At 44.3% G+C, this 12,177-nt stretch overlaps 1 protein-coding gene across 2 annotated transcripts in view; it reads left to right on the top strand.

Moving 5' to 3' along the window:
- col4a1 (collagen, type IV, alpha 1) overlaps positions 1 to 12,177 on the top strand; it is a 35,999-nt gene that overhangs the window by 11,560 nt on the left and 12,262 nt on the right. The window contains exons 2-24 of one of the 2 annotated variants that reach the window (XM_081720948.1): positions 1,616 to 1,672; positions 2,163 to 2,252; positions 2,887 to 2,931; positions 3,268 to 3,312; positions 3,879 to 3,941; positions 4,299 to 4,352; positions 4,491 to 4,517; positions 5,210 to 5,287; positions 5,371 to 5,433; positions 5,628 to 5,663; positions 5,763 to 5,801; positions 6,879 to 6,968; positions 7,196 to 7,231; positions 7,788 to 7,847; positions 7,997 to 8,032; positions 8,209 to 8,253; positions 8,357 to 8,389; positions 8,916 to 8,976; positions 9,507 to 9,542; positions 9,729 to 9,875; positions 9,964 to 10,035; positions 10,668 to 10,751; positions 11,180 to 11,250. In XM_081720948.1, coding sequence (XP_081577074.1) covers positions 1,616 to 1,672; positions 2,163 to 2,252; positions 2,887 to 2,931; positions 3,268 to 3,312; positions 3,879 to 3,941; positions 4,299 to 4,352; positions 4,491 to 4,517; positions 5,210 to 5,287; positions 5,371 to 5,433; positions 5,628 to 5,663; positions 5,763 to 5,801; positions 6,879 to 6,968; positions 7,196 to 7,231; positions 7,788 to 7,847; positions 7,997 to 8,032; positions 8,209 to 8,253; positions 8,357 to 8,389; positions 8,916 to 8,976; positions 9,507 to 9,542; positions 9,729 to 9,875; positions 9,964 to 10,035; positions 10,668 to 10,751; positions 11,180 to 11,250 — 1,368 coding nt within the window. The other variant, XM_081720949.1, reaches the window with a different exon arrangement.

The raw sequence follows: 12,177 nt of genomic DNA, 5'->3' as shown, positions 1-12,177 counted from the left end.
CTGAAGCTCCAGACAAAAACAACAACAAAACAATAACAACAACAAAACAATTTCCGTATCCTTGGCTTCGTGCCGTTTTCTCTGACTCCCATCAGCCCGCGTCGGCTTTGCAGTGGTGAGAATGACGAGATAATGCAGCGTATAGTTTCACATCCTACACCTGTAGATCCTTTAGTTGATTTTCCTCTTCGAGAGGCCTTGTCTGCCTTCGTTCTCCGCACGCCTTGTTTGGGATTGCGGGGACGCACGACTTGGCTTGGATGGGGAAAATAAGATATGGGTTTCAGAAGCGGGCCCCTCTGCCTCTGAGATCCAGGCCCGAGATGACCGCGCTGGGGGCGGAGATGAAAGATGCGTGCACGTGCGTGGAGATTAGGAGGGCACGCACCCAACCATTTCCATGCTGGTATGTCTGATGTCCCACAGATCTCGTCTGAACGATGTGTCTACCAACGACAGCAATGAGGTGGGAGTGCGCTGGGCAGTGGGTGGGGTTATGTTAATAGGCTATGATGTCTGGAGGGGTTGATTTTTCACTGGTGACTGCTGAAGTCTGTTTTGTTTTTTTTTGCCTTCCGGTTTTTATCGCCTGCTATTGGTTTCTCTTCCACGCTGCTTTGCCTTTACCCCGAGGTCGCGTAGGACCCCCTGGCGCTCAGGCTGGGCGTGGCTTGCTGGGGCCCTGCTGGTCTGCTCCGGTCCGCTCCGGTTGTTCTCATGGTGATTCGATTACCCAGAAAACACTGGGGGAGGCTAGGGCAGGACTGGGAGTGCTCCCAGGCCTAAACTCCGGTGCTACGCTCTGGCTCCAGGCTTTGGCATGACCGCCTCCCAAGTGAGTGGAGAAGCTGCGAGCCACAGAGGCGGGACGGGGGAGGAAGCAGGCCGAGGCATGCGCCTCGCCTCCAGCGAGCCCTGCAGGGCAGGGAGTGGGGTGGGGGTTTGTAGGACATGGTGAAGTGATGAACATTTGGTGCAGCTGGCCAAGTGCTGTTGGACTGGAGAACTCATTTACAAGGTGTTCACACCCAAACTGCAGCACTAAAACCCGCCTCTAACCCGTGTGAACCACAGCGACTACAACACGGACTCTGCTCGGACGCCTCTTCAAAATCTTTTTGGCTGCCATTTTGATCACTTTGGCTTGTTCGTGGGTTGCTTTTTTTGGTCAAATGACTCTGGCGGCTCTGTAAATCAGACTTTGGAGCTTTGCTCCAGACCAAACTGTCTGCAGATCACTTGTTGAGTTGTTGTTGTTGTTTTTCCAGGGGTGGAGCGTTAACCATACTGATATTAATGGTTTTTAGTTCCTTAAGTGTTTTTTTTTTCTGGAGTAGGGATACATGAAGCCATAACATTCACAGCACACAGCACCCAGGTTGACCATGTGCCCAAGCAGTATTTTACCAAGTAAAAATACGCTACTGACAAGCCCTCGAAGTCTGTGATTTGAAAGCAGGCATGTGCTTGTTAGTTTAGACGTGACTCTACTGCCCCCTAGTGGCCGGCATTAGTATCACACCGATTTTTTTTTCTTCTTCTCTTCTGTCAGTCTTTATTCTTTATCTGTGCAAATTAATACATCTTCTCTTTTCTTTTTTTTTTTTCTTTCCAGGGGTGTTCGGGAACATCATGCGGAAAGTGTGACTGCAGCGGTGTAAAAGGGTCAAAGGTTTGTGCACCTCCTTTGCAGTATGATGCACGCCAGATAGTCACGTGACCTGTGGCGTCACCCGAGTGCTCGATGCTGAGCTTTGGAGGCTTCCGGTTATCATTTTAAGTGAAGCTTGTTTAATATATGACGTTATTATATGCAAATGGCTTTAAAATGACGCAGTTCGGGCATTTTTGGCATCTGTTTTAAAGACCTGTGTAAGAAGTCATGCTCAAATGTGTGAACATACAGCATCTTAGCTAACGCGCCTGTTCACGGTCACATGACTAGATCATAAATGGCACTAGAAGAGCTTTTGCGCCACCTAGTGGTGTTGGGCTCACGATTACATTTCGCATCAGAAATATTTTGCAAGCACAGGGCCGTCAGTAAAACACGAAAATATAGATCAACGGGACTGAGACTTTTAGGAGGTTGTTAATTGTAAGATCACAACTTCCCAGTGACCTCTAGTGCAGCACATGCTCACGTTTCACCTTGCTTGCAGGGGGAGAGGGGGTTCCCAGGCTTGCAAGGCAACATGGGATTTCCTGGTATGCAAGGTCACGAGGGCCCTCCCGGCCCAATGGGCCCAAAGGTATTCTGAACCAAACCTCTCTTCATCCATACTACTGCGGATGGTATTCCAAACCAAACCTCACTTCATTCATACTACTGCGGATGGTATTCCAAACCAAACCTCACTTCATTCATACTACTGCCAACGGTATTCTGAATCAAACCTCACTTCATCCATACCACTGCTGATGGTATTCCGAACCAAACCTCACTTCATTCATACTACTGCCGATGGTGTTCCGAACCAAACCTCACTTCAGCCATACTACCGCCGGCGGTATTCCAGAACCAAACCTCACTTCATGCATACTACTGCCAGCAGTATTCCATAACCAAACCTCACTTCATCCATACTACTGCCGATGGTATTCCATAATCAAACCTCACTTCATCCATACTACTGCCAACGATATTCCATAACCAGACCTCATCCACACAAGCCAATCTCACAGTCCTTTGCACAAACAATCACCGTGAAGCATGCTGTTTACCTCAAATGCATGTTCAGGTGACTTATCTAATAGTTCTTTTGCACGTTTAATGTAATTCGTTGAACGTAAGACTTCCTGCTCCAGAGTTGTACTGTTCTTTAGTCCTTGGTGGGACAGGAGAGTGCACTTCTACCATAACTCTGTTAATCTGCATTCCTGTAGGGAGACTCTGGAGAGCCAGGGGCCCCCGGGATGAAAGGCACACGTGTAAGTAATGAACTTTTTCCTCAAGATCTGGTTTTTCACTGTGACACAAAAGGAATTCATCGGAAGATCAGAAACACTGTCTGTTTGGGGCACGGTTATCAGACGGTGGCTTAAGTTGCTGTAATTCTAATCAATTTTCATAAAATTGTGAAAACATTTTTGTGATGCATTGGTCTTGCTGGTCTTTATACCTGACCACAGCATAGATCGAATTACTGTTAGTCCACCTTTAAGAGGTACCCGAAGAGGTGGAAGCCATCATCTGAAAACTGATTTCTGAAGTTCAACTATTATGTCTACGTGTGATGCCAAAGCGTGAAGTCTTTGTTCTTATAGGGTCTTCCTGGCTCACCTGGATTCCCAGGAAACCCTGGCCTGCCGGTAAGTCCTAGAATTTAAATCTGCTTTGAAATATCTTTTCCTCCTCAGACAGTTGTATCAAACAGCGCATCCACACCAACAATTATTCACAGCTGTATTGTGCTGTGCAGTCAGTACTGTGAAAGTATGTCCATAATTCACTGTTGAAGTTTACAGGGGTTTTTTTTTATTTTAAATTTTAAGTAAAACTCACTATCCTGTAACACATAATAAAGTTTACACTCCCAAATCTAGCAAGTAACCTCAATTTAGCTGCTTAGCTACTTTGAATACCTGATTTCAAGAGGGCAGCGCTAAATGCATCAGTATAACATGCATGTTCAGTACAATAGTAGCAAAACAGTAATTAATAATGGATTTCAATGGACAGCAGTTATTATTATTAAAAAATCTGAACTTCGTTTTATCACCTCTGTAATGTGATAGTATTTCTACTAATGTGAATTTAACTTGTTTTTTAAATATATATTGTTTTAACATGTTCTTGAAGGTAGGACGTAAAATAATGTGGATTAGCCTACAGATTGTAACTTAATCTGGTTCCATGTGTGCCCTTCCCACTCTAGGGGTTACCAGGTCAAGATGGCCCACCAGGACCACCAGGTATCCCAGGGTGCAATGGGACAAAGGTAATCATATCTCTGTTACTCAGTAAAATCTGGGGCACTAGTCCTGTAAGCAGAACTCTGAACTCGAGTGGGCCAATATATACACATGATTTTGTAATTGCTTTCTAATTATCTTAAAGTTTGTCTTACGTGCACACAGTATCCGTGTGTGAAGTACGGACAATGGATGTATGTGTGCATTGCCACGGTGTAAATGGTCCTAGTCTTGCATCATAACCTTGCAAAATGTCTATGGGACCCATGTTGCATGTTTTGGAGTTTTCTTCATTCAGACTTTGCTTTAGTCCATGTTCCTTAGCCCTTCAGAAAATAACCTGCAGTCCACATGTAGCTGAAGGAAGTGTTTGTGTGTTGCAGGGCGAGCGAGGTATAGATGGATTACCAGGAATACCAGGAATAATGGGACCACCAGTAAGGAAAAGCTATGAAAATCAACTGATCTTGTTGCAAATACCAACTCCTGGGGCATACAATAGCCTCTAAGATACTGTTACAACCGGTTGCCTTTAAATGCAGTTAATTTAAGGCACGTCTTTCTTATTGTTACAGGGTATTCCAGGTATTCCAGGAATGAAGGTAGGAAAACTGTGACGCCTTAATCCAATCTGATGATGATTTGTTGGCACGATTCCTCTCTGCTAGCATCGCGATCTCCCTAGCAACCCTGTCTCGTGTCTTTTCTTTTTTGCTTTATTTCCTGATTCTGTTAGCTCCGCCCCTCGTTTGGTTTTCCTAGCCTGTAAATGTTTTCACCTGTTCCTCGTTCCTAGTCTCATCGTGTGGTGTATTCACCGTTTGCTGTTACAAAGCCTCTGTTTGCACAAGCGCTTTTGTGTACGCAGTCTGTGGTGTGTGTGTTCTACTTTAGCCTTGTTTTGTGTTTATTCTGTCTGTGTTCCATGTTGTTTTGTGTGCGTGGGTTTTTTTTGTTTGTTTGTTTTTGCGTTGTGTTTCCTTAACCTTTTCTGTTATTGAGTGTTTTTCTTTTTGTTTAACATGTCTCCTGGGCCTGTACGTGTTGTTTCTATGACTCTGGACTGTTCTACTGACCCTGATTTTGGATTTTCTCCTAATAAATCTCACTCTTCTCGCTCAGTGTTTGCATCTGCCTAGGTATCACGCATCCTCACATTTCTAATGATCACCTAAACCAGAAGATATTTTCAGTTGAAATAACACACCCACTTGTGCCCACCGTTAGAGGGAAGCATTCATTCCAGAGCAATACACGCGTTGGCCATTAACCGGATGATATTTCCCTCTCCCAGGGTGATCCGGGTGGTATTATTGAAGGATTCATTCCTCAGAAAGGAGACAGAGGGTTCCCAGGACAGAAAGGAACAGCAGTAAGTCTGGCCCTCACCGTTAAGTGACCACCGAGTGAGGAAGGGCAGTGGAACAGAATTGACATATGATTCGTCTTTCTAAGGGATTGCCTGGAATCCTCGGTCATCATGGACCAGTCGGTCCCCCTGGTCCAGCGGGACCCCAGGTGAGTGACCAGGTCACAGTCGACGGGACCAGGTATCTCCAGCGAACACAGATGAACACTTGGACGTTTCATTTTGCCAGAATGCAGCGCGGTAGAGGCACACCACATGGGTGGTGCTCCCATCATGCTTTGAAATCGTCCATCTAAGTCACATGGCTGTTAATGAGCTTTTTTCCTTCCACCTTTCCTTGCAGGGAGAGCGAGGAGCACCTGGCGAACCTGGTCCTCCTGTACGTACCCAGATCAGCTAGGATTGCTCTCCCAGTTTGCCCGTTAATGTGCCATGTGTTGGTAATCCGTAAACTCGGATTGTCTGATTTGTATTGCAGGGCGAGCGACTCACTTTCGTTGGGCAAAAGGGTGACAAGGTGAGTTGGACCGTATGAGTCCACTACCAGAGATGAACTTCTCTGACGAAGACGACATGAACAGATGTGAAAATGTCTCAGTTGCAAATGGACAGGCTTGCTTGTTTGTTTTGATTTGGTAAAGTCCAGATGCCCCCTGGGACAGAAATGTCCATGAGCTCATCCCTTTTCCTGTAAAAGATGGTCTTCTAAAAGTTCATCAAGTGTGTATTTCTAGCGATCCTATCGTGGGAAGGGGCCGTGACATGCTGGAGAATCTATAGTACACTGCCAAAGTCCCTTTGTGAAACATATCAAATCATAGAAAAACCACATTGAAACAGACCGTTGTAGAGGGACATTACAACATTCCAAAAGAGGATTGTTGTAACTATGGTTTAAATGACCTTAATTTCAACTCAACAATCTGTCCTCAACAGAAAACTCTATTTCAGTATCTTAGCTAGCTAGTTAGTCATTTAAGTTGTGACGGAGAGCTGTGCTCTCCGTATGGTCGCTCTGTGGTCTCAGAAAATGGTCATTCTATCTACGTCGTCTAATTTTCTGTTGGCCAGCCATGTTAGCCCTGTGTGTTCTGATCTCTGCTCATCCAACACTCAGTTACCATGGATACAAATGTAATCCTCATCTAAAGTTACCATGGATACAAATGTAATCCTCATTTAATGTTACCATAGATACAAATGTAAACATCATGTAATATTACCATGGATACAAATGTAATCCTCATCTAATGTTACCATGGATACAAATATGATCTTCATGTAAAGTTACCATGGATACAAATGTCTTCCTTATTTGACACAACATGCTTGCACATGAGACTTTTTCTCAGAGGTTCTTCTCACTGTACCTTCTGACACGCTGGTTCATCAGATTTCTGAGTGCTCTGTGCACATAATGCCTGGTAGATCACACAGCACACTGCATCTGAGGAACTGTACTGCTTTTTAATGCTGACACGTTAAACCGATGTTGGTAGATGTGGAAAAAGATCACTTTTTCACCACGATGAAATGGGCGATGAAATGTCCATCGACTATGTATTTAGAATATGAACTTCATACCTCCTACCAGGGTGAGCAAGGACCCAAAGGTCTCCAAGGACCGCCAGGAGCCCCCGTGGGGGTGGAGGGCACCACTACGATTTATGTAGCCGGACCAGTGGTAGGAATGACTGCTCAAGATTGTATTTCTGCTCATTCTTAGTTAATGTTAATTTTTTTAACTTGTATAATGCAGTTTACAGAGTACACTGTATATGATGCACATAATGCAGTGGAAGTGTTTAAACACACAAACCTCTCAGTATTTAATATCGTCAAGAGCGCTAAAGTATACGGCATAGCAGTCTGATGGTGATGAAGTGGTTAATGTCCGTTCCTGGTTTGTAGGGGGAACAAGGTGCCAAAGGAAGCCCAGGGGAACCTGTAAGTAGTCTTAAATGCACAGATATGGATGTTTTTACAGTAAGCACAGAGCATAATGCAAACAGGCAAACCGAGAGACACGAGAGAAAACAGACCACAGGCAGGGTGAGCACACGGAGGCTAGAGCAGTGACCAGCGGCCAGACTGCGGAGACGCAGTGTGGTGAGGGTGGCGACGACTAACTAGATGGGTGCAAGACGCATGTGACGCTAATGAGACAGTGAAGACCAAAACAGGGAGCAGAACAGGAACAGAGAAAATGACACAACGCAGACGCGAGGCAGGGAAACCATGGAAATGGACATCTAGGCGGGGCCAACCGTGACGCACGCATGTGTGGGAACTCGTGTTTGTCGATAGTGAAACACTTCGCCCAGAGAGGGTGAGGATTCAGAGGGTGAGGATTCAGCGTGTTTTTTTCTGTAATCCAGTAAGCTAGTTGACTGCTGAACACGACAGCATGTTTTTAGAAAGACTGACACATATGTAGACTGAACACATACAAAAAGATCAGTACGGTTTGATGTCATGGGGGTGTTTGCTATCGTGTTTTTAGGGTATTTGCTCACCACATCAAGCGGGTATCAAAGGTGAACATGGACCACCGGGACAGAAAGTGAGTGAGACACACTGACTTTTGTTCTCTCAGTATAACATGGCATTCACACCTAGTTCACGCGCTGAATGACACAAAGCCTTAACCAACATAAATAGGGGCTGAGTATAGTGAGTGGAAAGCTGTAATCAATTTTCTTTTCCTGTTAGGGAAAACCAGGAAAGGAAGGAAGTGATGGTGCAAAGGTTGGATGTGTTTGATTCTTCTTTATAAAAAAACAATATAAATAATGTGTGTGAATATTGTGCGCATATAATATAATTTTTCAAATATATGAAAAGTAGAATGTAGTATTTCTAGAATATTTTCTAATATGTAATTAGATAGAGAGATATTTTTGAGTACCTTTTCTCTCTTACAGGGTGAAAAAGGTGACCCTGGTATTCCTGGATATAGTGGCATGAAGGTGAGGCACTTTTATTATTAAAGTAAGAACGGATTATTTAAGATGTTTTCTTCATCTTTTTGGGGTTTTGACGTGTCTCGTTATTTGGATCTTTTCTAAATAGGGGGAAAAAGGCGAGAAAGGACCTCCGGGTTATGTAAGTGGACAGACATTCCCTGGTGAAGGACAGACATTCCCTGGTGAAGGACAGACATTCCCTAGTGAAGGACAGACATTCCCTGGTGATAGACAGACATTTCCTGGTGATAGACAGACATTCCCTGGTGATGGACAAACATTCCCTAGTGAAGGACAGACATTCCCTGGTGAAGGACAGACATTCCCTGGTGAAGGACAGACATTTCCTGGTGATGGACAGACATTTCCTGGTGATGGACAAACATTCTCTAGTCAAGGACAGACATTTCCTGGTGATGGACAGACATTTCTTGGTGAAGGACAGACATTTCCTGGTGATGGACAGACATTCCCTAGTGAAGGACAGACATTCCCTGGTTATAAGCAGTCATTCCCTGGTTATAAGCAGACATTCCCTGGATGTAGACAGACATTCCCTGGTGAAGGAGAGATATTCCCTGTTGGTTGTGATGTGCTCCTGCTCTGATGCAGTGGTTGCCACTGGTTAGGGTCATTCTCAGTAGCCACACATTTTCTTGTTAAAGGGTGAAGGACCACCAGGTGACCCCGGACCTCGAGGTCCACCTGGACCAAGAGGAGAGCAGGGTATGTGAGAAACCAACACATTTACATTTACATTTACGGCATTTAGCACACGCTCTTATCCAGAGTGACTTACAAAAGTGCTTTGTCATTTACTCAGAATATATCCAAGTACAGTACAGTAGGTTAGAATTAAACATACCAGTGAACTAGAATACTGTAGAATACAGGAATGAATGCTGATACCTAGAAGTACAAAATACAGAAGGTCAACTAACAACTAGGTTTAGACAACAAGCCTTGAATTTCCCAGAATCTAAGACAAAAGTAGGTAAACTCAGAGCCTCCCTTAACCAACCAGATGATAATCCAACGAGACAAACCAAAACACAAATGATGACATTTACACCTTTTCATGTTTTTTTAGGATTATATGAGGTTTTTCATGCAAGAGTGCTTATATTAATGATCAGTTTTTGGAGTAATGTTCAGACATAATCACTGAGTTCTTTGTCTGAAAATATACACTTGATTTGAAATTGATAATTCAGTATGAATTTACCCCTGGACTGACCCACGATCTTTTTTCACAGGATTCCCAGGGCCTGCTGGAGATCCTGGAGTCCCAGGTAAGGGGACGATATTGACATCTGTAACTTAAAGTTTAAAATCTAAAATGTCCTTCAAACTTAAAACGTAAAGTGAAACTAAAAGAAATATTGATCTGAAATCGTCTTCCGTGAGTTTACTCATCCCGCGGGATCCCTGGGTCTCACTCCGTTGTCCATGTCCCATGCGCACCTGGGCGGATGTAGGCAGGAATTTCGAAGGTCCACCTGGAAAGGACGGCTTCCCCGGAGAAAATGGCCAAAAAGGAGAGAGAGGTCCTGACGGAGAGTCCCTCAGAGGACTTCCTGGTGCTGACGGACCCCCCGGAATACCTGGACCTCGGGGCGAATCCAGTGGGTTCAGCTATGTGTAGTATTTTGAGTCAAGCCCTCTACTGGAAGCAAATCCAAATCCAGCTTTTCCGTTTTATTATACGTGTAGGTGGGGAATGTGACCGTGGAACTGCGGGGCCCCCGGGACCTGCTGGGTTGCAGGGAGAGGTGGGGCAGAAAGGTGAGGCTGGGGGCATTTACACACCTGCCGTCTCCTGCTTCTTACACAGAGAATAAGAAAACGTGGAATTATTCACATATATACATTTTTGTCATACTGCCAATACCCATTGCACTGAAAGGATTTCCGCCACAATACAGTACATTGTTATTAGTTAAGTTAGTGGTGCATTTGTACTAGTGTAGTTCAGCACATAGAGTTAAGACCAACTTACAGAAGTAAAGTAAGCATTTTACATGCAGTACAATTACTTTACTATATACACATTTCATTGATTTCTCTAATGGATTAATTTGAGAACTTTTAATTTAAAATTGAATTGATTAAACATGTTACATTGTGTGCTGTCTGGCAGAATAAAGTACACTTGATAGCTCTTAAATTTTCTCAGATGAGGTTTGAGCTTAAGGCAAAAAAAAAAAGAAAAAGTAAAACAAATTAAAATTTGGACTGTTACCTGAACTTACCGTATACGGTGACCTGAGCCTTGCCCAATGGCCCAGCGGCTTCACTCCCAATAACCATCCAATCAAGGGCCCGAAGTCCCACCCACCAGGACACACCCCTTGCTTAAATTTGCATTGTGAATAGCAGTGAATGTCTGGAGTTTGTTTTGTTGTCTGCTCCTTCAGGTGACCGAGGAGAGCCTTGTACAGACTGTTCAGCATTTGGACCTCCAGGTTTACCTGGTCCTGTAGGACCCCAAGGAAAGCAAGGTAAAGTGCAGCAGTAAACAAAGGGCCTTTGTGGATTTTCATGACATGCTGTGAATCAGTAGGACTAGTTAAAGCATTTTTAAGCGACCTCGAGTAAGTTCTGATTTGTAATTCTATGGTCCCGCTTCTTTTAATAATTATAAGAAATAAAAAAGAATAATAAATGGGCAGTAATATTTGGATCATTTGGACGTTCGCTGTGCTCAAATATAGAAGTAAACCATTAAAAACGACGTCGCTGTCCATTTCCATGCATATTGACCTACTACCTCAGATCTGTGTTCATCTGGCGTGAGGGAGGTAGCTCTGCTTACTGGTGCCTGTACCCTGACATGATCTTAGTGTGCTTGTACACTATTCTTCAATTAACTCAGCGATTAATCTCGTTTTATGCACATTATTCACTGGGATAAATATATCTTTGTTAGGTTACCCTGGACCAGCAGGCAGGAAAGGAGACAAGGGTGAGCCTGGTCTTAACGGAGATCCTGGGATCCCGGTATGTGCAGACATTTCCCCAAATTCCCTCTAAATCCCCATTACGGCCAGTTTTGTATTTACCTACTGAATTTATTTCTTGGAGTGTTTAGGTCCTCCATTCAGGCTAAAAGCATATGTGAAACACACCTGAGAGACATCCCAAATGACTCCTGGTGATCACTTAATCACAAAAATCCTTACTTGCCCAGAGGGATAACATTCCACCCGGCATGATTCTGGAATTTGCTCAGAAAGCATCAGATTTTGAGGAAAATTCTCACAAGTGACCTGAACGTGATCGAACTGACGAGAAGGTGAAGGAGAGGCAGGTGTGTTGATCAACCTGACGAGGAGGTGAAGGAGACGCAGATGTGCTGATTATCTGAGAAGTCTCATTCACCCCATACCAAAACACAGGCAAAAACTGTAAGTGGATGTATGGAGACATTGAGCCCACAAACTGGACAATGTGATGTCCTACATTAGCTCATCAGTTTCACTCCAGCTAAACCTTGGGTGAGACACAGCAGTGAGAACCTCGTTCCCAGCCAGACTTGGACAGAAAGGAAGATGGCCTTCAGGGGTGCGAGCAGGATTCTTCATAAAGAGGGAAAATGCAAGCTAGCTAAAAGGATTGCAGCAACAGGGTTGGTGGGAAAAGCTGCATTGCTGCTGACAACCCAACTTTGTTTGGAAAGTCCACTAGGAGGTTGCAACCTACAAGAGGAGAAGATCTCTCCTTCTGCTTAATGACCGATGCGAGTGAGTTTTACTGCAGATTTCTGCTGCGGTGCCAGGAATGATCTCCTGCTTTAATCTCCAAATGGTCTTTCTCACCTGTGTCCCATCATCTTCCTGCCATCAGGATATCAACACGTTGCGCACGACAGAAACGTCTCGCCGTCCACCCCTAAAAAACTGCCGTGAATGAGCAGCGCTGGTTTTT

This window comes from Electrophorus electricus, chromosome 9 (assembly GCF_041902795.1).
Source record: "Electrophorus electricus isolate QZ-2024a chromosome 9, ASM4190279v1, whole genome shotgun sequence".
In the NCBI taxonomy this organism is placed as follows: Eukaryota; Metazoa; Chordata; class Actinopteri; order Gymnotiformes; family Gymnotidae; genus Electrophorus; species Electrophorus electricus.
This window is presented reverse-complemented; position numbering and strand designations above follow the sequence as displayed.